The sequence below is a fragment of the Girardinichthys multiradiatus genome, chromosome 18 (assembly GCF_021462225.1).
Source record: "Girardinichthys multiradiatus isolate DD_20200921_A chromosome 18, DD_fGirMul_XY1, whole genome shotgun sequence".
In the NCBI taxonomy this organism is placed as follows: Eukaryota; Metazoa; Chordata; class Actinopteri; order Cyprinodontiformes; family Goodeidae; genus Girardinichthys; species Girardinichthys multiradiatus.
In genome coordinates, this window is record NC_061810.1 from 26049510 (window position 1) to 26076697 (window position 27188).

Sequence of the window (27188 nt, forward strand, 5' to 3'; positions counted from 1 at the left end):
TGCTTTTAGTTTGTGTTTATTTTAAGTTGCCCATTCCTTCTTTATTCATCACAGCATCACCATAGTTACCCAAAAACATGTGAAATTACTCTGCAATGCCAGAGGGACTCCACTGCTCTGCTGCCACTGTGAGGCATTTTTAATCCCTCTTCTTCTTTCCTTATGGGGCATCAGTTCGGAACTTCTCTTCATTGTCTGTTTTTTTCTCCTTACAATCCCCTTTCAGCACTTTTTATTTGGCAACATAACAAACTTCATGAAAAGTGAGGGAGGAGGTAAAGAATAAGTGGTTGGGAGAGACGGCTGAGGGCCTCATTGCTGGATCCGACGCAGCGACTGCACCTGGAAGGACTGAGCATGGGAGCCCCACTCTCTGTAGTGTTTGTATTCGCCGCCATGGCGATCGCACTCCATGATGTATTGGTAACCACGGTAGCCAGGAAACTGGTAGCACACCCAGCTGCAGAAAGAAAGACAAATAATAAAAGTAGCTCAAATACAAACGCTACTGTAAGAAATCAGATGCTGAACCGTCAAACCCTATGGTGTTTTCTATAGAATGGCCCAATTGGGCATTTTCCCAGGGTGGCATTAGAAAGGAGGGGCCACAATCACCAAATCTTAACTTAATATCTATCAGCTATGCCATAAACAGTTTTTGCAATGCTTTTATGCATGTGCAGTGAATAGGGGATTGACACTCGGTGTGTTGAGAATGTGTCTTCGGCCTGCTGCTGAGATTAATAAAACTAGGTTATTCGTTTGTCGCCCAAGAATCTCAGTTACTTTCCTTCATTTAAAGTGGTTGGGGGGAAGCAGATGATTTACTGCATTTCTGAATTGCACTAAAACATGCAGATGCAAACACACCCAACAAGTCTAGCAAATAGGAGCAAAGATCTGATAAAGATGTCCTCAAACCTGTAAGAACAACATCTGATTGAAGGTTTAAAATCAAAATAGTGTTTTTATCTCAGTAAGGGCTGGTGCTGGTTGTAAAAGAAAGTGATGCATCCCTTTAATTGATTTGTTATTTACAAAAAAGACTGATTAAAGTTAAAAATTTATCAGATTGCAAAATTATTACATGTCTCAAATTTCTAATTTTACTTAATATAAATGGTAAGAAATAGGCTTTGGTTTCTATTGCAAACTTGTTCATCCACCACCTCCTGTTTGGCCCTCTTGTCACTCTCAGCACCTCAGATTCCTTAGTGCACATAACCTAAGTTGCTTCTTTTCAGGGTTAATTCTCTTGGGTTCTGCTGATTGACCTCTGCATGTAAACCATCTGTTGGAGCATTTCATAACCATAAGGTTTTCATTCTATTTAAAAACAATCATCAAGGTAACTTTTAACAACAGTTTAGACAATATATCTGATTTTAAAGATGGTTTACAAAAATATTGCATAGACCTCACTAGAAGAGAGGATGAAATCTAGGTTCTATGACATGTATGCCCTGCTTTTTGTAAGGTCACCACAGGTGTTTTTCCTTCTCCTGCAGCGTAATTACCACAAGCTTTCAGTAGTCGGGACTTTTTTCACTCTTTAAGAAATGCTAATCTATTTGCTCTGGATATAATTTAAACAAATATGCATAAATATGAATGGACCTTCACCTTAAATGCATGCATAATGCCTTATTTAAATGTTATTTAAACTATTTCAGCGTAGAAAGATGCTATTGTGTGGTACTATTTTAGGAGCAGACCTACTTTTTCATCATTAGAATGACCAACAAACTTAGATTTATCTACACTGAGCATTTAGGAATACCTTGTAAATTTGCCCTTCATAGTCAAAGATACAGCACATTTCTAATGATGATGATGTATCTGATATCAATTTCTGTGTTCAGTGGTACAATGCTGCTAAAATATGCTTTTTATCATGTGGGATTCGATTAGCTTCAGTGCATTTAGAAATTGAGACTTACGCTCCGCTCTGAACTTGCATGGATCCGATCTCATTATTGCCCCAGCCCATAGCCTGCAGGGAGGGGTAGTCATCGTTTATCTCCCACTGGCGACCCATGAAATTCTCCTGCTCAAATAGCACCATCTTGGACTCCTTGTGGTTCTGCTTACATACAAAACAGTCACAGTAACTAAACTCGAGGTGAAACCCTGCTACATTATTACAACGTAACCGCTGACTACAATTTACTTTTGTTTACATTTGTCCTCTAAATGTCAAATAAATTTTTATTTTTTTAAATTTTGTTTTTAATAATGCGTTTTTAGTAATGTGTGTCATTGTTTGACCAGAAGTGTTATTCTTAAATCAAATAATAATTTATGAAGATCTGAGAGTAAGCAAAAGCTGCCAGTTTGGGAGAGAAACACACAGCGGAGCAGATGGGCCGGAAGGACATAATCCGCTCAATGTGGTAGGCGTTGCTGCCGCTCCATGACTCCCAGTGAGGATACTCTCCTCTCTCCAGCACAAACTGCTGTCCACAGAAGCTGGAGTGCTCATATCCTGCCCAGCTGCTCACCAACAAGCACACAGACACAGCATGATGCATGATTAAAAAATTGTTAGAGGAGACTTTTAAATCAATTTGTCATGTTTTTGTTTCACTTACGCCCCACACTCCACTTTGAGGGAGCGGATGTTGTCAACGCTGCACTCCATGATGTTCTGGCAGGCTGAGGTGAACTCCAGGCGCTTGCCCTGGAAGTTCTCCTGGTCATAAACCGTGATCTGGATAGCACATGTTTTATGTGCACAGACTCCATAAGGCACAGATTTTTTGTAAATGCAATCCAGTTCTCAACGTCTCCAATTCGTATGACTCACCTTCCATGGTCCTAGAGGTGTGGGTTTATTTAGAGCCATGCTACTGTGGATTCTGTGTAGATTTACCTTTAAAACAGAGACGACATGAGCAAGGGTTAGGGTTATATTTTAATGATTTTGTATGCTGCCTACATTGCATATTTCATGTTTGTTTAAAAGGTTTTGCATCAATCCAATTTTAAATAAAATGATGTCAGTAGACATAAATCTTGATCTAAATTCACATCTTGGTTTATAATTTTCTTTCTCACACTTGTAGGCTGGATGCAAATATTATGCCTAAGGGCTCTGCCCATGCACAGTCAATGTGTCTCTTTGTCTGGCTTCAGTCTATATGTTTCTATGACTCAGCAGTGATCATGCAGAAAACTACAAAAATCTTTACATTGAGGACTGAGATAGTAGGCTTACCTGTCTGCCCCCCCAAAAATAGCTGTTCAGCACTCACAGGGGCTTCACAAAAAAGATGTCCTGACCCCAAACTGAACGGACCTATTTATACATGCTGGTGCTGAAAGGTAACTGGACCGGTATGGGTCGGGACAGGAGTCAGCACATTGCTGGTCCCCTTCATTGTTCGGTACTGAGCTGTTGGGCTTTAGTGACCTGCAGCTGGACTGAACGCAGGGCACGGTGCCCAGTGCAAATATGCAGAAGTTCCAAGTGATTCATGTCCAAGGGGCCGGGCCAAGTTCTGGCACAGCAGAGTTCAGGAAACAGATCATAGCAGTTTGGTCATGAAGAGAAAAAAATACAATAGAAACCGATGCAGATTTGAAATATTTTACAGACAAATGATAGTTGATTAGAAAATATTTCCGGAGATAAAACTCTGCTTTAAATAAAAGATTCCTTCTTGCAGAGTGCTGTGGTTATGCTTTATTTTTAACTCTTTGCTTTCCTGTTTTTCTGCCATATAAGCTGCCCTCAGGAGCCCTTAGTCGACTCTCCCCGCAGCTGCAGCTCATTCTGTTAATTGGACTCACCTTGTCCTTTTCCCTCTTTATTTATGCTCCTAGTTTGTCTTCTGTCTTTGTTATGTCTTCCTGTTAACTACATCGTATTTTGCCTTTGTTCCTTGGTCCTTGATGATAGTCCCTGATTTTCCTAAAATCCACTTCATAATGTCTCCTGTTTGTGCTTGGGTCCAACAACTTCACATTTTGTCGTATTAGAAATTAACAGAAATTCGTAAAAAACACTTAGACTAGCCTATGATTATTATTAGTAATCACATTAAATTTCCAACTAATAAATGTATCATTTCATCTGCTCCGCTCTGGCTTTCACACTGTAGACTGGGCCCCCTCCCAATCCTGGGCCTGGAACAACAGACCAGTTTAACCCCCCCTTTATGCTAGCCTGCACATAGGTGTTGCCACAGCAAGTTGTGTAGTTGTGCTCTCAAATGTTACTCACCTGACCGTGGCAACCTTGTGAGTTTTGGCATTTCTAAGCTAATCTAAAGTAAGACAGATCACATGTGGAGTTCATCACGGCTCTATTCTCAGCCCACTTCTATCAATATCTATGTGATCCCATATTATGAAGTACAACAACATCTTTACTATGCATATGCCTATGACATCACTTTATATTTTGCTCTCACCAAAACACCTAATTCCCTTAGAGTAATGAATAAAATAGTAAAAAAAATAAAATAAAGTAAAGTAATTGATTTTAGCAACAAAAATGTAAGATTAGAAATCATCACTCAACTAGATTCGTTGAAGCTAAAGACCAGGACAGATACAGAAAAATCTAGGGACAGTTACAGGCGTAGACCTAAATATTAACACCAACACAAGGTCTCTTAATAAATCAGCCTAGTATCTTCTTAAAAACATTTCCTGAACAAACATTTTTCTGTCAAATCAGGACACAAAAAACTGTCTTTGTTTTTATTTTTTAGTATGTTAGATTATTGACCTGTCTCAGTCAGTCAGCAGCAGCTTATATTAAATGCTGCAGGCATAGTCCCGACAAACAACAGAGTCCTGTTCATTTAGTGCTTAGAGGATGTGAATTAAACAACAGATATAATTTACTTTCTATGCTCCTCTGCTCTGGAGCCACCGACCCAAAAATCTGAGATGTTTTATTTTGATAATCTTGTAGCTCGTAATTAGTTTTTAATTTGCTTACATTTGAACATTTCTTTCTTTTTACACAATGTTTAAGTTTTTCTATTATTCTTTTAATATTTTTCTTGTTTTTTATAGGCCTAAATGTAACAGTGACACTTCAACACTGCTGAAAAGTGTCCAGCATTCCCCTGTCAGAACAAAAGAAACTGATGTCATTCCTACAGTCAGCACATTTACCGTCCCGGGGCTCAAAGGCTTAGCAGCAAATATAAAAGAAAAACAAAAATAAATGATGTGGGAGAAAAAAAACATAACAATCATCACATAATGCCTGTTGTAGATGTGAGAAGGTAAAGATTAAAAATGTAAATGGTTTAACAAAGCACAAGAAGTTCAAAGCCTAAAAGTAGAGGTTTGAGTGGGAATATGTGTGTGCCACTCACTTTCTGCTGATGGCAGTGACTGTCCTCAGCCTCCCACAATGGAGCTATACAATGAAACCCTCCTGCTGACGGAGCACAGATCTCCAATGGATTAACAAAGTGATCTTTGACCCACTGTCTTGCTCCCAGCAGCTCTAAGCCAATGAGATGTCAGAATCTGCTCTTTATAGGTTCGCTCTGGAGGTGAATGTATATATATATATCTCCACTCAGAAGGCCTCCGTCCATCACTGTCTTCAAAGGTCGGTCTGTTTCAGCCTTCAGTGGTGACCGTAAGTGTCCACGCCGAGGTCTTCTGTCTCTTGTAGAAATGCATGGATATTAGGGAGGATACTGTGGTTTACTCACTTGGTGGACTAAAACAACCAAGCCAGAATGGACGTATTTCTCATGCTATAACTTTGGACTGAGTAGGTGGATTACTGACAGCAGTGATTTATTCAACACTAATTTATTATCATGGCATAAAATCAGCAAGGTTGGTTCACTTAAAAATTAGATCCAGGCACGACAAAGTCTGATTCTGCTGCTTTTGCTAAAATGCAATTGAAAAAACTTGGGAATTTTCAAGAAAATAACGTCACTTTTTGGGGCACAAGTACTATTGTTTCTAACAATAGGGTTATTGTAATGGTTCTGAGCATCTAAGACATGTGGAAGTGATCAGTAATGCCCACTTTCAAAGGATCACACAGACAGTGTTTGCAGGCCATTGTTGGTTTAGGTTTCAGACCTTCATCAGCAAATGCAACTACAGAGAATACTCTTTGGAGGCCTGTTTTGATCAAGTAAATAGTTTCTATTATTTGCTTTTTTTTTTTTGTATTAACTTAATATTTTAAGAAGTGTCCAGTGCAGCACAATTTTGGGAGGCAAGAGCAACATTTTTAGCTTTATTAATGTTGTCTTGAATAGAAATCACGGGGAAAGGCATTAAAGGTGCGTGGCTAGTTAATATGTTTTGTTTCTGCTGGGTGTGTTTGCATGTGCAGCAGAGCACTGTTAACAGTTAACGTTACAGGGAAGTTTTATGCATGAGTTAATAGTCATTTTGGTATAACTTAAAAACATTAATTAACTTAAAAACAAAAATTATAACAGAGTAGGACATATTTATATTATATATATATATATATATATATTTATAATATCTGATCATGTTTTAAAGCAATAGTTTAGCAACCTTTTTATTAGCCTCCGAGTCCCCCCTCTTTTATTAGAGTCTGATTTTTGCAATAAAGTGGCTTTAGGAGGTTGTGACCCAATTTCTCACTCTCCTTGTTGCCTGTAAAATGTATTTTTGTCACTTCTTTTTCTTCAGATTTGAACATGTCTCACTCAGCTGCTCAAGGTAGCATTGGCAGTCATCCTGCCATTGGCCTACACAATCACAAGGTACTTCACAAACCAGAAATAGTCATAAAAACCAAAAAAAGCTAAGTTGCCAAGAGCTTTTTTTGTTGTTATTTTCAGATATACCTCTACGAATATGAAAACTTCCAAGGCAGCAGGATGGATCTGTTTGGAGAGTGCCGTAACCTGTGTGAGAAGGGTTTCGACAGAATTGGCTCTATGAGGGTAGAGTGTGGACCGTAAGTCACCAAACCTGTCTCACTGACTATGCTTGAATGTAATGTACACTCACTGGGCGCTTCGTTATGTAAACTTTTATAATACTGGACCTCCTTTTGCCGTCAGACCTTCCTTCTTTCTTCATAGCATTAGATTCAACAAAGTGCTATTAAAATTCCTCGGAGATTTTAGTTTGTTTTGACATTAAGCCTTCACACCGTTGCAGCAGATTGTTCAACTGCACATCCATTATGTGAATCTTCTGTTACGCCACCTCCCTTTGGAGCTTTGTAATATGGTGCACTACCCCACATGAAGTAGCCATCAGAAGATAGGTGCAATGTGGTCATAAAAGGATGGATATGGTCAGCAAAATACTCTGGTAGGCTCCGGTGTGTAAATGATGTTCAGCTGGTACTAAGGGGCCCAAAGTGTGCCAAGAGAATATACCCTGCAGCAATACACCACAACAACCAGCCTGAACCACTGATACAAGCCAGGATAGATAAACGTTTTCATGCTGTTTGCTCCAAACTCTGACTGTGCCATCTGAATGTTGCAGCTGTAATTGAGACCCATCAGACCTTGCAATCTTTTTCCAATCTGGTCCAATGGTCCAGTTGTGGTGAGCCTGTGTGAATTGTACCTCCAGTTCCCTGTTCTTAGCTGGTATGAGTGATATCAGGTGTGTTTTCTTTGTTGTTTGTTCAGAGGTTTCAGTCTACATACCATGGTTGTAGCTGCTGGTTATTTGATCTAATGTTGTCTTTCTATCACCTTAAACAGGTCTACTCATTCTTCTCTGACCTCTATCATCAGCAAAGCCTTTCCATCCACACAACTGCTGCTAACAGGATAATTTCTGTTTGTCAGACAATTCTTTGTAAACCAGAGAGATAATGGAAGGTTTCTTAAAAACCAGACCATCCTATCTCATACCAACAACCATGCCACAGTCAACCAATCCCCTATCATTCCTTTTCTGATACTTGGTTTGAACTTGAGTAAGTCATCTTCACCATGTCTCAATACCTAAATGCATTGAGCTTGGCTGGTTCACTATTTATGTCAACAGGAAACTGAAAATGAGCACTTAATAAAGTGGGCAGTCAGTGTAGATTTTCCCAATACATGCTAAAGTGCTTCTCTTTTTGACTACCTAGCTGGGTTGGCTATGAGCAGCAAAACATGACTGGTGAGATGTTCATGCTGGAGAAGGGCGAGTACCCCCGCTGGGATACCTGGTCCAACAGCTACCGGTGTGACCGCATGATGTCAGTAAGGCCCGTTCGAATGGTACGTTGTCCCCAGTCTATTTGTACCTATTTCTATTCCGATCATTGACACCTCATCTACACCACCACTTTTTTTTATTCTTCAATCCAACTTTTATTTGATGCATTTAAGCTTTGATAGAGTCAAGGCTTTGATGCCTTCAAGGATGTATTCTTAGGATCCTTTAGTTGAGATTTGTCTTTGCTTAAACGTTTTATTATGTACTTACTTTCTGGATCTATTTAAAGCATCAGAAGTATCCACAGTAAAGAAGTAACCCAATGAAAGGGGAATTATTTTTTTTTTAGGATCCACAAGACCACAAGATTTGTCTGTATGAATGTGCAAACTTTGAAGGCCGTAAGATGGAAGTGTGCGATGAGGATATTCCAAGCTTGTGGTCCTATGGCTTCCAGGACCGGGTTGGCAGCATTCAGGTTACCGGTGGAACGTAAGTCATTACTGATTTCTACCTCAGTGTTACTTTTGTCTATTTGGTTTATTGTTATTAATTCTCCATGCCCTAATGGTAGCAAAAGTATTAATACTCATTTAAAACTTTCACATTTTGTCACAATAACACCAAAAAATAGTATTTAAGTATTGTATTCGGATTTTAGGTAAAACAGCTAGAAATTAATGTATAATTGCGAAGTAAAAGAAAATTTTTATGTTGTTTAGTACATTCTTTACAAAGGATATCTGTTTAGGTAGACTGCCATATCTTGGTAGGTTTGCACTCGTGCCATAGTCGATCCATTTTGGGATGTTGTTTTATCACCTAAACCTGCTTTAAACTTCACCACAACTTAATCCGTGATCTGTCTCCTTTGTCTTCAAGATGGTGTTTGTTCACCAATGTTCCACTTCACAATGTAATTCTTTATGTTGGTCTTTCGCATAAAATCCCATTAAAATACATTGAAATAATTAGTTGCAATGTTTCAAAATGGGAAAAACTACCGTAGCACATACGTCCAACTAAATTAATAAAAAACTAAAAGTGAATGTAAATAACATCTGTTTTTCTGTACTTGTTCACACAGCTGGGTGGGTTACCAATACCCCGGCTACCGTGGCTACCAGTATGTGTTAGAATTGGGCCCTTTCAAGCACTGGAATGAGTGGGGAGCCCACCACCCCCAGATCCAGTCCATCCGCAGGGTGAGAGACATGCAGATCCACCGCCGGGGCTGTTTTGAGCTGACGGCATAGATGAGTGAGATGGACTGCGAGTTTACAAGAGGAATATAGCAAGAGCTGAGATCTGTCTGTGGAAATTCTCCTAAAAGACAATTAGACTTGTTTTGTTTCTTTTATTACGTTTAATGAAAAAATGTAAATTAAGAAGGTCAGTGAATGACTCTGGATCATGTGAGAAAGAAAAACTGAAGGAACACTCACCCATAACACAGCACAAATAAAAGGATTATGTCCTATTTCTGAATGGGGGATTACAGGGTATTAGTAGCATCCGTTTACAAGGTTGTTTTTTGCATTCATACTACTTGATTTTAATTTTTATCTGCTTGCTTTCGTGTATTAAGCTGGAATTATGCCAATGATGCCTGTTCAGCAGAGTGCTCCCCTCTTTCCAAGGATCCACCATTTTTTTTTTAAATGGTTCATTTACATCACTACTTACAGAGCACTACCAGGGACAGCTCTCAGATCTGCAGTGCAGTAAGCTTGCAAGGCAGGGGAGGCACTATCTCCTCATCTCCAAGAGTTTACCAGGCGATCTCACAGTTGAAGAATGGCAGGAAAAAGACTGCAGAGTTGTCGTTTACTGAAACTATAACCTTATTCCAGCCTGTTTCTGCTCATAGATGGGGCTGTCCTGTAGTTTCGAGTTTTACTTTTTCTCAGGGATGCTGGCATCTGGAAAGCAACTTTCCAATGGAAACCAAATAAATAAAAGAGAAATATCAGAAAACTTGTTTTTCTTATTAAGTTTGTTTTGCTGTTCATAAGTTCTGATCAAAAGGACAGATCTAAGAGATCATATATTTAACTTTAATACCACAGAAGAGAGAATTTACTGTGTTAAGACATTCAGGAGTGAAGGTACATTGCTTGCACCTGTGACTTATTTTTCTTTTCTTATTTGAGTGCTCTGTAAAAGTGATACATATACCTCAGATAAGCAACACATTGCACTGTTATTTTCATACATCCTTTATTTACAAAATTTACAAATGTTTTAGGACAGGTTACATATACATACTTTTGTAAAATTTGCAAGAAAGGGGGAAGTCCCAAGAAGCTACTTTAGCTTATATAGGGACTTATATAGTGACTTCATCACATCACATATTTATGAAAAAGCACCAACTATCAAAGATTACCTGTGAATCAACATCTGAACATGAAGGTTAAAAAATATGAATTCACAAAGAACTGTTCAACTAAATTGAGCAGTTCCTTGTTGTGCGTTTCAGCTAATTTATATGATTTTTCATTCAATAACTCTTAAAGACTCAGCAATGAGGCATCTGTCATTCCTCTAACATTGCTGTAAAAACCTAGATCACATTGTAAATATTAAACATCAACTTCACAAGTTAAAGACCAATACATTCTTTACTTTGTCCTTTGCCATACCTTGTTGGCATTTTTAGATTTTTCTTAAGGTGAGAATGTCTTGAAGTCCATCGGTTTTGTATTTAATCATCCAGGATGAAGCCAACTGAGTCAATAAAATACTACAAATTGAATGAGTAATCATAATAACCCAATTATGATCTGTGAAATCAGGCTTACTTTATTTATTCATGTATTAAATAAATAGTCATAAAACATGACTTGCAGTACACTGAAACTATCTGGCTTCTAATTAGGCCCATTGGTACAGCTATTGTTAGTGACCATAACTAACTAAATAAATAAGTACCCATGAGCTTCCTTTAGGTATTGTGTTTGTTCCAGAAAGCAATGCCTTTACTGTAGCATGCTTGCAAAAACAGCATTGCTTTTCAACTGAAAAATGTCACTAATTGGAGGAAAATAATACAGCACCTATAAGCCTGTATGATGTCATTTATAAGGGTATGCAGATGCATAGCTGAAAGTAAAGAGGACTTAGTGTATTTTGTTTCAGAAAAATGGAAATAATAAAAGTATTTATTAATGTCTCGATCTCGCTCTGGAACTTAAAATCAATGTTTCTCCGTTCAGTGAAGAATAACTGAATTCATATTAGACGTGTCTAGGTATTTTATGTTTTGAACCAGAAATACTCAAATGCAGATCTGATTTCCCCGTAAAAATAAACTGCTGAAGAAAATAAAGGGAACACTCAAATAACACATCCTACATCTGAATGAATGAAATATTCTCATTGAATACTTTGTTCTGTACAAAGTTGAAAATGCTGACAACAAAATCACACAAAAATCATCAATGGAAATCAAATTAATTAACCAATGGAGGCCTGGATTTGGACTCACACACAAAATTAAAGTGGAAACACACACTACAGGCTGATCCAACTTTGATGTAATGTCCTTAAAACAAGTCAAAATGAGGCTCAGTATTGCGTGTGGCCTCCATGTGCCTGTAGGACCTCCCTACAATGCCTGGGCATGGTCCTGATGAGACGGTGGATGGACTCCTGAGGGATCTCCTCCCAGACCTGGACTGAAGCATCCGCCAACTCCTGGACAGTCTGTGGTGCAACGTGACGTTGGTGGATGGAGTGAAACATGATGTCCCAGATGTGCTCAATCAGATTTAGGTCTGCGGAACGGACGGGCCAGTCCATAGCTTCAATGTCTTCATCTTGCAGGAACTGCTGACACACTCCAGTCACATGAGGTCTAGCATTGTCCTGCATTAGGAGGAACCCAGGGCCAACCGCACCAGCATATGGTCTCACAAGGGGTCTGAGGATCTCATCTCTCATCAAAGAAATGCCACCCCACACCATTACTGACCCACTGCCAAACTGGTCATGCTGAAGGATGTTGCAGGCAGCAGATCGCTCTCCATGGTGTCTCCAGACTCTGTCACGTCTATCACATGTTCTCAGTGTGAACCTGCTTTCATCTGTGAAGAGCACGGGGCGCCAGTGGCAAATCTGCCAATCCTGGTGTTCTCTGGCAAATGCCAAGCGTCCTGCACGGTGTTGGGCTGTGAGCACAACCCCCATTTATGGACGTCGGGCCCTCATACCATCCTCATGGAGTCGGTTTCTAACCGTTTGTGCAGACACATGCACATTTGTGGCCTGCTGGAGGTCATTTTGCAGGGCTCTGGCAGTGCTCCTCCTGTTCCTCCTTGCACAAAGGAGGAGATAGCAGTCCTGCTGCTGGGTTGTTGCCCTCCTACGGCCTCCTCCACATCTCCTGGTGTACTGGCCTGTCTCCTGGTAGCGCCTCCAGGCTCTGGACACTACGCTGACAGACACAGCAAACCTTCTAGCCACAGCTCACATTGATGTGCCATCCTGGATGAGCTGCACCACCTGAGCCACTTGTGTGGGTTGTAGAGTCCGTCTCATGCTACCACGAGTGTGAAAGCACCACCAACATTCAAAAGTGACCAAAACATCAGCCAGAAAGCATCGGTACTGAGAAGTGGTCTGTGGTCCCCACCTGCAGAACCACTCCTTTATTGAGTGTCTTGCTAATCGCCAAAGATTTCCCCCTGTTGTCTATTTCATTTACACAACAGCTGTGAAATTGATTGTCAATCAGTGTTGCTTCCTAGGTGGACAGTTTGATTTCACGGATGTTTGATTTACTTGGAGTTATATTGTGTTGTTTAAGTGTTCCCTTTATTTTTTTGAGCAGTGTAGTAAAACATCATCAACCACTACCCGTTTTATATTTGTTTAGGTTTATTCATAGACTGAGTATTTTAACAATAAAAATGTTCAGAACTTACAATATATGAACGGACATGAAGCATAGACAATGAAATGAGCAGTAAAACAGGAGAATCCATCAGAGAACAAAGATAACCAGCAAGATAATATAATGAGGCAGGGGTGGAAGATGACCAATAAACCAGAAGTGCTAGTCAGAAGAAATGAGGAACAACTGAGGCAGAGGGAAGGCAGCGCAACTGAAGGAGGGAGACTAACCAGTACAGAGCTGAAAAAGAAACACAAAGAACCCCCGGGAAGTAACAAATTTCTAACAGGAAAATAACTCTAGATGTATAAAGAACACTAGATTAAGACATAAAGGAATGAACCAATAAGGAGAACACCTAACAATAATGAGCACAGGGATATGAACTTAAGAAAGCAAGACATAAGAACATCATAAACAGAAAGGCAATTGTCAAAATACACACACAAAAGAAAACCAAAACCCAAACACTTCCGGGTCGTGACACTGCTAATGTCACTGAAGTTTTATATATTTTTATATTTCAATTGTTTTTTACATATCTTAAATTGTTCACAACAAAGGTGGGACAGATATTCCCAGCATTGAATGGACATAGCAACAATAGAAAATTTGTTAGGGGGCAACTGACAGTTTTTTTAAATTGTCAATGGCTTGTAGAGCCCCCCCAGGCAAGGTTGCCCTGGACATGAGCCATATAGTTGATACCATAAACCACTACTGCGTCTAACAAATAGGCTGAGGTTTGACCACAGGATGCTCGTCAAAGAAAATGCAAAATACATTTGCTAAATTAAAACAGCTGTTTAATTTCAGCCCTTCATTTTGTGCAGCTATGACGAAAAGTCAAACGTACAAAGAGAGAAGACTCCCGTCTGCTGATTAAGTCATTCAGGCAGTGCTGGTGATGAAGAGGAGCAGAGACGGGTAGCAGCGCACCGTGCTCGCTTTAAAGCGGGATTTGGATTAAATAGCTTGTAAGAGAGCCGATGAGCCTAACATGCTGGACGGAGGTAGGCGGGGAGGGAGGTGAGAGCTAATTTTTATTTCCTACTGGGTCGAGAAGGGGAGGAGGAGGTATTCTGGTAGCAGCGCAGAGCTTGTTTGACATCGCGCATCTGAAGGCTTCCGGCGCAAGTAAATCTGTTTGTGAGGTGAGAAGAAGAGAGCCTCGGTCAGTTGCTGGCAGCAGCCCTCTTCAGCTGGACATGAAAGTGCAGCAGGGCTGTAACTCATCAGACATGGGCATCCCGGTTAGAACCGAAGAAGAGCTGCGCAAAAACACAGTTATAACACCCGAGGATGTGCTGGGGCTGCAGAAGATCACAGAGAGTGAGTAACCTTAATTTAGGATTTTCCGTGTCGGTTTATTGCCTCTCTTGAGGAAGGTTACTACCATGGACAGCGACAGCTTTTAAATAAGGCTGAATATTTTTTTTACCCAGTCTGAATCAGGCTCAGTGAGCAGGTGGATCATCAAATGACCATCAATTCCTGTGCACTGCAAGTTTTCCTGCTACTAATAATACTTGTGCATTGTTTGTTTAAATAATTGCTGCTTTTTCAAGTTTATGAGATCTGGGGTTATTATCTGGAGGACATTTTCCAGCAAAACTAAACTGTGGCTCACCTCAAGACACCTGCAGCTCTGAGGTAACAAGTGGCCTGGGATGTGATCTACTAATTATAGCTGATGCTGCAGACAGCTTCCAGATGGATCAGGAAAAACAAGTGCTGTGTGCTACCATCATGCTGTTCATTATATCAGGAATAACACATCAACATTTTATAATAGAGCTTGACCTTCTTGACTGGGTGGTTAGAAGTTAAGCTATTCTGGTCAAATGTTTGATATTATGTGTGCCCTGAAGATTCTTTATTCCAGTTTTACAGATTTTATAAAATGTTATATGAAATAAGAAATATGTATTTAAACCATTCCAGACATGTAGACAGAATAAAATTTAGTTACATGGAGTTCATTTTGATTTAAATTATAATCCAGCCAGGATAAGGTCATATTCAGTTTATAATACCGATTGCTAAAATGTTATCTATCTAAGGAAACCCAGCTGACTGCATGGAGTAACACAAACAATCCCTTATCGTGAGCAGGCATGTGGCGACAGTGGAAAAGAACGACTCTATTAACAGGAAGAAACCTGCTGCAGAACCAGGCTCGGTGTGGGCTCCCATCTGTTGCAGCTAACTTGAGGTTTGAGAAGATTGAGCAGACAGAAAGAAACTCAGCAGAGGTCTAGAATTTCAGTCAGTTGCAAATTAGGATTAAGAGAGGGCAGATTAAGGGAGGGCATGTGAGTAAAATATTACAAAAACTGCAATTTCTGAAAGTGGTTTGGATTTTAAGTGAAAGGCTGCAGACTGCATGGGAAGAACGGTAAATGTTGGAGTCCACTTTCTTCAGCTCATTCCTTTATTTAGAAAATGTAACACTGCAAATCGATCAAAAATCGTAATGCTGAGGTTTAATCCTGTCTTTTGATGATCATTATTAAAGCTCTGAAATAAAATTGCATGAAGGACCACAATTTTAGATACATTTTTGCATCAGACTAGTAGCCTAACCTGACAACATTCATGTACATCAGCTACTTTTACTTTGGTTTTAATTTTTTTTTTAGTGATTTAAAACACAAAAGAAGTGTGTATATTTTAGGAACTGTTCGGTTGTAGCAGGAAATGACCTTTGATGTCTGGATTCAAAGCCAAATTCCCACAAGCGTAAATGTTTAACCCTAAGATTGTCACCTGTGACTGCATTTTGCCACCTCTGAGAGAAGAAGAAACACCAGTATCTCATCAGTGTGATAATTCCTAAATCACTCATGATGGTGTGGTAATCTCTGCTCTCTGCTGACATGTAATCTGGATTATGTGAGGATAGCTGTAACACAGCATTGTGCAACGAATAGATGCAGACAGGTAATTATTAATTCCAGTGACAAATTATAGAAGATAAGAAATAAAGACATAGCATTACTTCAATTCTTGTTAAAAGGTATTTTTTATTTATTTAATCAGAATGAAAAACAATGGAATTCAATTTGATTTGAATCATCAAAGGGTGTTGATTGGGTTTTTTAATTGATTTGTATTTGTGGACATCCAAGAACATTTTCAGCCATGTTTAACGAGAACATGAAAAACACACACTCTATTCCAGAGAAACATGTTTATTGTTCTCTGGTGGAAGAACATCAAATACAGAAAAGAGAGATGCAGAACATTTGGACTCTGGACATACGTGTCACCATTCTGCAGCAGCCCAGTTTCATTGTCAAGTCAAGTCAGGTCAAGTTTATTTATATAGCAATTTTTGGCAACAAGGCACTCAAAGCGCTGTACACGAGGAAAAACATTACAATGATATAGAAAGTCAAACACAGAAAAACAATTTAAATGACATTAATAATCCTTGGGGGTTTACTGGTAAGAGCTGGTTCTAATCCAATCTTTCTAATAGAGGTAATTTAGCTAATTAAATCCTCTGTGGTAAGGAATTCATCCTGTGCTAAAAAATGATAATATTAACAAAAATGATAATATTAATCCTTGAGGTCGCTGGTATGAGGCAGCTGTGGTCCCATCATTCAAATAGTAACAGTCATGGGCACTCACTGACGTCTAAGTAGAGAAGCTGGGTCACTGGTAGGTCCAAACTGTTTAAATACTAATAATGTTTGTCTTTCACTGGTATGAAATTGTTGTAATACACCGGGGTTGACACGCTCATGCTTCAAACACCTTTAATTGACAGCCTGTTGGGAAAACAAATATATATGTCCTGTTGTAGGATGGCACTATGTTTCGCACATGTATTGCGTATGGATATTGTGAATAACTACTTGGAATGTAAGAAGTATTCGCTAATTATTTAAAGCTGCAGTAGGGAGTTCTGAGAAAACCATGGACTTAGCCTGAAGGGTTGAACAAGCACACCTTACAGGTAACTTCCCCTTGCGCTCTGCTGTGCTACAACCCTCCCGCCACAGCAGAGCCTGCCGTGAACATGCAGGCTAGTAAGGAGGGCCACCGATGATGGCGGATAAACAGCTACAGCACATTCACTGGTAGGGAAAAAACATCAATGATATCTTTACATTGACTATCGCCTACCCATACTTTGACTACAAACCTGGTCCTCAAATCATTACCACAGTGCATTTAGGACAGCTGAAGCACACTGGCAATCTTGAGTGATGGTACACGCTTTGTGGGGGAGGGGTGTGATCAGCGCGTAGACGAGCATGATTGACACTGCTAAGACATTCCTCCTGGCTCTGATTGGTTGTTTCTGACCGGGAGCAGTCGCTTTCAGCAAAGGGCAGTAAGACCACTGGGAGAAGCCAGAGGAGCTTGACTAATTTGAGACAGATAATCTGTTTCAAATTATACTGTCAGGACATAGTGATACTTTTAACAAAAATATAAAACATTTATTTTTACAAGATTTACATACTGCAGCTTTAAGTAACATGCATTCCTGGAAGCGACATTTTCAATAAATCTTTGTTAGATTTTTCTTTTGACGAATGCCAGAGTAGTTCTTCGATCAATTCAACAGAAGCTTTCCACATGGATTAAAACAACATGGGAGCAGGGGCTGTGTAAAAGGGACAGACAGAATACTAGCTCATGTTTAGAGACAGCAGAAAGCTGTTGCCTGTTTGGATGAAAACAGAGCAGCATGACCTGTTGTCACTGGTCATTCAGGTCTATAGCTGATCGGTTCTATCACCACCTCCTCATGAATGTACTGCTGGGTAAAGAAGGATTAATGGTTTATAGTGGTAATTTCAGTTTTAATCCACAATTTTCAGTATAGTGATTCTGGTTCACTTTATACTTCAACAGATGTGCTTAAATTTTCCTCATTTTCTGGTACATTGTAGAGTCCATTGTTGTTTCAGTGTTGGTGAGCTGGACAAGACCTGCTGCAGCTAAGCTTGCCCAAACCATGACACTTCCATCTTTATGCTTCAGAGTTGATATTAGATTGTTTTTCGGGAAGGCTGTATTTGGTATATGCCAACCCTGTCCTCTTTTCTGGTCTGCACATAATTCAATTCATAATTCCAAAGAACATTATTCCAGGCATCTGGTCTTTGTCTTCTCTGTGTTGTAATTATGAATATGAGTATATTATTTAATATTAATATTTTAATATTTTATTAAATAATATTTTGGTCTGTTAAGGGTTGTCCTGTGAATACCATCCCAGTAAGGCGGTGGTATTAGGACAAAATCGAAAGGGATGTTCCAAGCTCTGACATTATTGAACAGCATAAACTCTGCACACACATGGAATGAATTCACACAATTTATTAAAATACCAGAATTTATTTACAAAAATAAGTCAACTCAAAGTCAAACATATTTCAATCAACAAACTCTTTACTATGTTAAAACAACCCAACTAAACTACCAAGCAGAATTAATGAATAAGGAAGACTAATGGGCTATGTACAATATAAACAAGTTGATTAAAGATGATTGGAAATTATGACCAAAAAGAGTGATGCAACATTACCATGCAATGTTTATGTTTGAGAACCAAGGATTATCTTGAAGAATCTGGAAATGAAGTTAAGTTAGTCTTGGAACTAACTTAGGCAATAATCAGCAAACGTTTAGACAACCAATCACAATGCAAGATCAGATAAAATATTATTTTAATAAAATAATGTTTTAAAGAATGATTTGCTGAATAAAACCAACCTTCTGTATGACCAATTCTCAACGGTGCCTTTATTTATTAAAATAATATTTAAAGAAATATTATTTTGAATAAGAACCAAATCTTTCTGGAGAAATGGGCTTATTGTGTTACTTAGTTATCATGTTTAGTAAAATAATATTTAGGGAAATATTATTTTACTGGATTGAAGACTAACAACCTTTTTGGGTAAATGATCTTTGCAGGCAAGCACGTGTTCTTAGCTGTTAGCAGTTAAAGCTAACAAAAGAAGCTTATAGCTTATCATCAGAATCAAACACATACCTTTAAAATACCACTAATAAAAGGGTTAAAATGCATAAGCATGGATGGCACGTTATGGCCGATCTTCTGTGTTTAAAATAACCCTTTAAATAAAGTTTGTCTTAACTTTGAAAAAAAAACACAAACACAGAACACACAAATCTGCTAGCACTAAGATGGCTGAGTTTCAATACAAACAAAACTAAACTTCATAAAAAGAAAAAATGTTTGGATTATTTCATTCTAAATTACTTCTCTCTCTGCCCAAACCTAACCTCTTAGGTGAACCGTGCTGAGGAAAAGTTGTCGGGGGCGACGACGTTGAAGAAAACATCCACAGTGAACAAAGGGTTAACTTCTAGTTAACCTCCGTAGCTGTTGGATGGGGCGGCTTGCTCTGTTGGCTGGCCAAACTGCACGTTACACCTGTAACCACGGTGATGCGGTCCCATTGTCCTTCCTTCAGATCGGGAAAACTGCTCCACTCTGCGTTGTAGAGACAGGGTCTCTGCTGAGAACTCTCTGGAATACAGTTTGCTTCTGTAGACCTCAGAGAGAAAGTAAAGCAACGCTTGTACCTTAATTACCCCTGTTAATGAATGAATACCGGATACACAAACAGCAATTCATTCCTACTTAACTCAGTGCATATGATCGCATGATCGTATGACACTCTTGGATCCAGTTTGAAGAGTTATGTCTGTTTGCCAGCAAAGAGACATTAGCGTGCTGTGTCCCTCCGTCCAGCTCCATTTGGGACCCGTGTTGAAGAGACAGGATCTCTGCAAAAGTGGTGTTTTATTTGGACAGTGATGTCATGGGAAGTCCGCTGTTACCCCTTTTTCCTGGCTGTGCTAGAAGTAGGTTAATGCGATTTGTTGTCCCCATGGCTGGGGTCCCAACATCTGTCGTCTCTCTGGCAAACTTTAGAATGACTTTCATGTTTTTCTTGGGGAGCAAAGGTTTCCTCCTTGCACAACCCCCATGAAGGTTAAACAAGTGCAGTTTCTTTCCAGTTATAAAGGCATTGAGGTCCAGATCAACAGTAGCAAGAGCCTGATGAGTTCCTTCATGATACTGTTTCCCTGTATTAACATTTTAAGGTTTAGGGAGACTTCTTTTAGCATCTTATGGTCCACTCTCTGGGTGAACGTATTTGGATGACCTGACCTTGGCATGTTGGTAGTTGTTTTGATCATCCTCTACTTTTACACAGTTATCCATACAGTGGAAGGGATGATTTGAAATTCTTATTAGACTTCTTTAAATTCCTTACCAGACTCATAAGCTACTGCAGTCTTCTTTCTAAAGGCCTGAGACAGCTGTTTTAATCTTAACTGGGTGTTTACAGAAAATATCCAGTGAGCCACAGTGGTGTGAGATGATTGAAAGGAAACAGGAGCTTAAATAACCATTCATTAAAATTACAGCATAAGGAACCCATTCTCTGAATGCACAACACGTTGAACCTTGAAGCAAATGAGCTACAGCAGCAGAGGAACACACCAAGTGTCACCTCCATCAACCTAAAACAGGGAATTGAGGCTGCAGTTCACTCAGACTAAACACAGCTGGAATGACTATATATTCCATCCTGCCTGGGAACACCTTTGAATCAACCAGAATGAACTGGAGAGTGTCGCTCACGAGAGGATTGTCTGGGTTGCTCTTCTGCACCTGGAACCTTTCCAATCGAATCTTGAATTAGAGAAAAACAATGGATGGATGGATGGATGGATGGATGGATGGATGGACATTTGCAAGTTTAGGATTACTTTAATAATATAAATTATAAAGTACTTTATAAAGTACACGGCTATAGTTCTGTACAGATAAAAGCAAAATATAAACCAATACAATTAAAAAAAAATTCGGCTCAGTTCTCTCTTCACCACAACGGAATAGCAGAGCGTCCCCATTACTGCGGCAGCCACACCGATTTGTTGATCTCCCACTCCATTCTCCCCTCACTCGTGAACAAGACCCCAAGACACTTGAACTCCTCCACTTGAGGCAGGAACTCCCCTCCAACCTGAAGAGAGCAAGCCACCCTTTTCCAGTCGAGAACCATGGCTTCAGACTTGGAGGAGCTGATCTTCATCCCAGCCGCTTCACACTCGGCTGCGAACCGCTCCAGTGCATGCTGTAGGCCTTGGCTAGAGGGGGCCAGCAGGACCATGTCATCTGAAAAAGAAGAGATAAAATCCACTGGTCCCCAAACCAGATCCCCTCCAGCCCTTGGCTGCTCTTAGAAATCCTGTCTATAAAAGTTATGAACAGGACCGGTGACAAAGGGCAGCCCTGCCAGAATCCAACATGCACCGGGAACAGATCCGACTTAGTGCTGGCAATGTGGACCAAGCTCCTGCTCCACCTGTACAGAGACCCCTAATAAAGGGCCCCCGACTCCGTACTTCTGGAGCAACCCCACCATGAGGGACACAGTCGAATGCCTTCTGCAGGTCCACAAAACACATGTGGACTGGTTGAGCAAACTCCCATGAACCCTCGAGTACCCTACAGGGTGCAAAGCTGGTCCAGTGTTCCACGGCTGGGACGAAACCACACTATACCTCCTGAAGCCAAGGTTTGACTATTGGCCGGACTCTCCTCTCCAATACCCTGGCATAGGCCTTACCAGGGAGGCTGAGGAGTGTGATTCCACTATAGTTGGAACACACTACCCTGGTCTGCCGGGTCCAGAGGCACTGTCCCCGACTGCCACGCAATGTTGAAAAGGCATGTCAACCATGACAGCCCCACCACATCCAGAGACTTGAGGTACTCAGGGAGGATCTCATCCACCCCGAAGCCCAGCCACCGTGGAGCTTTTTAACCGCCTCAGTGACTTCAGCCTGGGTGATGAAAGAGTCCAATCCCGAGTCCCCAGCCTCCACTTCCACTAAGGAATGCGTGACGACGGCAGGATTGAGGAGATCCTCCAAGTACTTCTTCCATCGCCCGATAATGTCCCCAGTCGAGGTCAACAGCTCCCCACACACACTGTAAACAGTGTTATCAAAGCACTGCTGAGGCGCCAGATGGTTTGCCAGAATTGCTTCAAGGCCAACCAGTAGTCCCTCTCCATGGCCTCACAGAACTCCTCCCAGACCCGAGTTTTTGTCTCTGCCACAGCCCGGGCCGTGGCACGCTTGGCCTCACGGTACCCGTCAGCCGCCTGCGGAGTCCCACAAGTCAACTACAGCCGATGGGACTCCTTCTTCAGCTTGACAGCATCCCTACAGCATTCCCTCGATCATTGACCTGGTTCCAAGTGCACTGTTGAACACCCTTATGCCTGAACATGGTGTTCATTATGGACAATCCATGACTGGCACAGAAGTCCAATAATGAAACACTACTCAGATGCAGATTGGGGAGGCCATTCCTCCCGATCATGCCTCTCCAGGTGTCAATGTCGTTTCCCACATGGGCGTTGAAATCCCCCATCAAAATAATGGAGTCCCCAGGAGGGGCACTATGCAACACCCCTGACAGGGACTTCAAGAAGGCAGGGTACTCTGCACTACTGCTCGTCCTGTGGGTCAAAACAACAGTCAGAAACCTCTCCCTGACCCGCAGGTTCCCTGACCCTCCCATCCACTGGGGTAAACCCCAACACAAGACAGCTGAGCTGGGGGGCAACAAGCAAACCCACCCTAGCCCACCGCTTCTCCCCATGGGCCACTACAGAGTAGAAGAGAGCCCAGCCCCTCTCGAGGAGCTGGGTTCTGGAGCCCATGCTGAGCCCGACTATTTTGATATCCCTCGACCTTCTACACAAGCTCAGGCTCCTTCCCCCCCAGCGAGGTGACATTCCACGTCCCTAGAGCCAGCCTAAGCATCCGGAGATCGGGCTGCCGAGGTCTCCACCTTCGTCCACTGCCCGATCCTCTTTGCACCGGTTCCTTTTGGTTCCCTCTGCAGGTGGTAGGCCCACTGGGGGATGGCCTTGCATCTTACGAGTTCCAACCCCAGGCCTGGCTCCAGGGTGGGACCCCGGTTCTGCCATATGTTTTGTTTTTTGTTTTTTTGTTTTTTTAAAACCCTTTTTATAGCAGCTGTACAAAACGTTATTACAAGAAAAACTGAAGAATGACATTTTCATAGTGCAACAATAACAGAAGTACAGATGGATTAATAATATTAGGGTCACAAAGGATCCATTAATTATTTATTTATTTTTTCATCTTTTTAACGGGTCCTGTCTGGCAGAGTAGCACTCAGAATTGTTGTCTGACTAAATAGAAGAAGCCCGACAGATTTACATTCACAACTGGAGATTACAGAGGGTCTATTATATTAGATGCTTTGTTCCAATGCTGGTATTTTTGACTATTGGTAGGTTTTCTGTCTCATGCAGAGGATTTCCTGAAATCATTCAAAACAGTCAAAAGAATAATTAAAAACGATGATGTTCCTTTTCAATAAAGAAAAAAGTTATTTTAATTGAGAACCATATGGACCATGGCATATGCAACTTAAGCCAGAGACACTGTGTAAAAACACACATACCTGTTTCCCCCACTATCTGACATTAAATCAGGCAAAATGTTTCCATTTAGGCCAGTTACTATCACAAAAATTAAAGATAATTAGTAAAATAATGAGAGTTTTTTTTAAAGAGTTTATTTTTATTGGTTTATGTATATTCAAATGTTTACCTGCACTAAGATTAAAGAATTTGGGGAAGCGCATATGGTATCATGGCTGTGTAAGCTTCTGACAGATTTGTTCACAATATTTGATTTAACAGTGAACTAGGCAGACTGGACTCAAATGACAATTTAGACAGATTCCAAAGTTAACAGGTTTAATACCAATCCAAGGTCGGTACACAGGGAATCAGCCAGAAAGGGCAAAGGTGTCCAAAATGCTGGGCTGGGGCAGAGTCAAAAGCACAAAATGGGTCAAAAAGACCACTTAAGATAAGAATTCTTGGGAATAAATGCTGGAACGCTTGCTGGTAGAAACACACAAACTGGCATGGACGGAAGGGAGCAGACTGGCTAAATACACACAGGAGGAGGAGATGATTGTGAGCGGGTGTGTTCAATCAGGCTGGCAGGGAAGTGCAGGCAGCAGAGGAGGAAAAAATAAAACTGCCATGTCACAATTTGATATTGCTAGAGGCACACATGTTGATGTATTTTAATCACACACGTTGGTTCCTTGTGTGATATCATGGATAAATACAAATAAACCACACACTTCCACACACCTGGTTCGTCCTTGGGTACCATTTCCAGATCCCTGAAGGTGCCATGTCCATCTATGCATGTATAAACAGCATGGGGATGTCCAGCAATCAAAGTGTTTGGAAAGGAGATGGATTCTGTGTCCCAGAGAGGAATGTGTTTTTGTGCAAATCCTGTGTATCAACTCCAGAAAAAAAGCAAAAGACCTTGTTAAGATCCTGGCTGAAGATATCAAGTAGGGTGTCATTATCCTGCAACAACATGGGCCACTCAGTGAGAAAGAAGCCATGACTACTAAAGCAACATAAAAAGACAGATTACAGTTTGGAAGGAGAGACAAAAACCTTGAAATTTTAGAGACATCTTCTGTGGCCTGATGAAACTAAAATTGAAGACTTTGGCTAATTTGACAGTTGTTACATTTAGAGGTAAAAGGGGAAGCCTGAGAACACCATCCCAACTATGAAGTACGTGGGTGGCATCATCATGTTCTGCTGCAAGAGGTACTGTTGTACTTAACAAAAAAGATGGCATCATGAGAGAAGAACATTATGTGGTAACAATTAAGGCTACATCTCATGACATCAGCCTTTAAGTTAAAGCTTAGGCACAAATGGGTTTTCCAAATGGACAATGACCCTAAATGTACCGCCAAATTAGTTATAAAGTGACTTAAGGACAATAAATCACAAAGCCTTGATCTCAGTCCCTTAGAAGATTTGTGTGTGAGCAATGTGGCCTACAAACCTTTAAGCCATGTCCATTCTTCTTAACAGCTTGTCTGTTAAGAGAATGGACCATATTTCAAGCAAACTATACATTACACCCAGAATTACATACATATTTCCAAACACTAAGGACATGTTTGTTAAACTTCTGAATTTGAAAAATGTAAAAAAATATCTAGTTTCTGATGTCAATAATGTCTTTATTCTGGCATTGAGTATATATAAATAATTTTGGTATTCCTAACTGACCCAAAGCAAGAAAGTTCAGTCTGTTTCTTATTTACAGATCAATGTGTACGTTAAACAGACGTTTTGAGACTAATGCTGGTATTTTCAGTGTCCTGGTTGACATACCTGGATTTATTCGCAAAGCCGAATGTGTTAGATCTCTTTCCTTTACATCCAAATAAATTTCAGAACTGGAAATGTTTTTTTAAGCCCACGGGATATCCAAAAGCATCTTTGTTGTACAAGTAGCTTTAAAACACATTGAGTTAAAAACTCTGTCTGTTCGTTTATTTGACAACATATGTTAAAACTAATTCTCTCTGTTAAAAATTTATGGCAGATTCAGCCTATCTTTAGCAGTCATCAGGCAAGAAGCAGTGTATACCCTGTAGAGGTCGCCAGTCCATCACAGGGCAACACATAAACACACAGGACAAACCAACCATACCTAGTGGCAATTGTAGAGTAACCAGTTAACCTATCAGTCATGTTTTTGGACAGTAGGCGGAAGCCGGAGTGACCGGAGAGAACCCATGCATGCATGGAAACATGCAAACTCTATGCAGAAAGACCCCAGGCCGAGATTCAAACCCAGGACCTTCTTGATGCAAGGCAACAGTGCCAACAACTGTGCCACATTAAAGCCCAAAATTAAACATTGTTTTCTCTTTTTTAATAAATATATATATATATATAAAAGACTTAAAAGTGTGACGTACGGGGCGCAGCGCGTGTAGCGGTAGAGCGGTTCAGTCCTCAACACAGCTGTCCGGGGTTTGAGTCTCGTCCCTGAGACCTTTGGTGCATGTCTTTCCCTCTCTCCACCTCATTTCCTGTCAGCCTATATTTGAAAAATAAATGCCATTAGTACTGCAACAAAAGTGTGACGTATAGTTATCTTTAGTCCAGGAGATACTTTTGATCTAAATACAAATATATCTCCGACTGTATGTTTAGAGTGGTCATTCTGCTGGAAGGTGAACCTTCATGCTAGTCTCAAGTCTTTTGCAGCAGATTTTCTTCTGGGATTGTCCTGTATTTATCTCCATTCTTGCGACATCGCTTTCTAACATAACCCTGCTTTAAACTTCTTCTCGATTTCCTCCCTGACCTTCCTTGGTCTTCATGAGGCTATCTGTTCACTGATGTTCTCTAACAAACCTCTGAGGCCTTCCCTGAACAGCTGGATTTATGCTAGGATTAGATTACACACAGATGGACTCTATTTAGTAACTAGGTGACTTCTAAAATGTGTTAATTGCACTGGATTGTATTTAGGGGTATCAGAGTAACAGGAGCTCAATGCATATGCCACACTTTTAAGGGGTTTTAAAAAGAGAGAAAACTATGTACCATTAACCACCTGGTTCACAATAATTCTCTACTTTGTGTTATTGAAAAATAAAAAAAATTTAAAAGTTCAGGGAGTGTGAATACTTTTGCAAGGTACTGTACAGGGTCAAATAATAGCCTTAGTAGGTAAGAAAGACTTGGCAAGAAGGGAAAAATAAAATGTGGCATTGAAGCTTACAGGAAGAAGTAGCAACATGGATTTATTTTTGCCTTTTCTTGTGAATGTCTTAAAGGTTTGCAGCCATTTTGTCTGGCAGGAAAACAACATTTTTTCTCTCCCCTTTTTAACGTTATTTGGAGAAAGATTAGAGGAAAGAATCTCATCTGCATTCAGGTGCTCTGAGTGCAGCCCCTCCATGGGCTTCACTATTTGCAGTTTGCCCACAGGTGCTTTTAACTGAGAGACATGAAATTTCCTGCCACTCACAGGTGCACCGTACCTCATCATACAACACCCGCTTCTCACCGGATGCCCTTGGCTGCAGGTTATTTTAAACAGAAAGTCGGTACACGTTTGCATTGTCCTTCCTCGTGTTCTGAGGTTCAACACAAGGTCTTTGAATCAGTCAGAGTCCTCAAAGTCAGATGGAAAGAATAAGGCATGTGAAGTCAATCCCTGAGGCTAAAAGTCTGTTACTCCA

General features: G+C 40.5%; 3 protein-coding genes across 4 annotated transcripts in view; 2 read left to right on the top strand and 1 right to left on the bottom strand.

Annotated features, from left to right (window-relative positions):
• cryba1a (crystallin, beta A1a) lies at positions 1 to 26026 on the bottom strand. Of its 2 annotated transcripts, none has more exons than XM_047392388.1 (6): positions 25914 to 26026; positions 2807 to 2872; positions 2592 to 2710; positions 2352 to 2493; positions 1941 to 2083; positions 1 to 460 (listed from the first exon to the last, which is right to left on the bottom strand). In XM_047392388.1, the coding sequence occupies exons 2-6, from the start codon at positions 2843 to 2845 to the stop codon at positions 313 to 315; spliced, it is 591 nt and encodes a 196-aa protein (XP_047248344.1). In that variant the 5' UTR covers positions 2846 to 2872; positions 25914 to 26026; the 3' UTR covers positions 1 to 312. The 2 variants fall into 2 exon arrangements, with proteins under 2 accessions (XP_047248344.1, XP_047248343.1); XM_047392387.1 differs by lacking the exon at positions 25914 to 26026 and adding an exon at positions 3218 to 3569.
• Positions 5469 to 10119, top strand: crybb1l3 (crystallin, beta B1, like 3). Its single transcript, XM_047392385.1, is given in 7 exon segments — positions 5469 to 5524; positions 5526 to 5608; positions 6658 to 6731; positions 6810 to 6928; positions 8072 to 8204; positions 8492 to 8634; positions 9230 to 10119. Coding segments are annotated over 7 exon segments (762 nt in total). The 5' UTR covers positions 5469 to 5483; the 3' UTR covers positions 9399 to 10119.
• unc119a (unc-119 homolog a (C. elegans)) overlaps positions 13874 to 27188 on the top strand; it is a 25106-nt gene continuing 11791 nt past the window's right edge. Inside the window, exon 1 of the mRNA XM_047392386.1 lies at positions 13874 to 14371. Within this exon, the coding sequence (XP_047248342.1) occupies positions 14248 to 14371 (124 nt within the window). The 5' untranslated portion in view covers positions 13874 to 14247. The remainder of the gene's footprint in view (positions 14372 to 27188) is intronic.

Bases quoted from the DNA above. Each gene is read 5' to 3' on its own strand.
- cryba1a (XM_047392388.1), bottom strand. From the start codon at position 2,845: ATGGCTCTAAATAAACCCACACCTCTAGGACCATGGAAG. The intron at 2,711-2,806 runs GTGAGTCATACG...TGTGCTATCCAG, and splicing joins CACCTCTAGGACCATGGAAG to ATCACGGTTTATGACCAGGA. The intron at 2,084-2,351 runs GTGTGTTTCTCT...GTATGTAAGCAG, and splicing joins TCCGGCCCATCTGCTCCGCT to AACCACAAGGAGTCCAAGAT.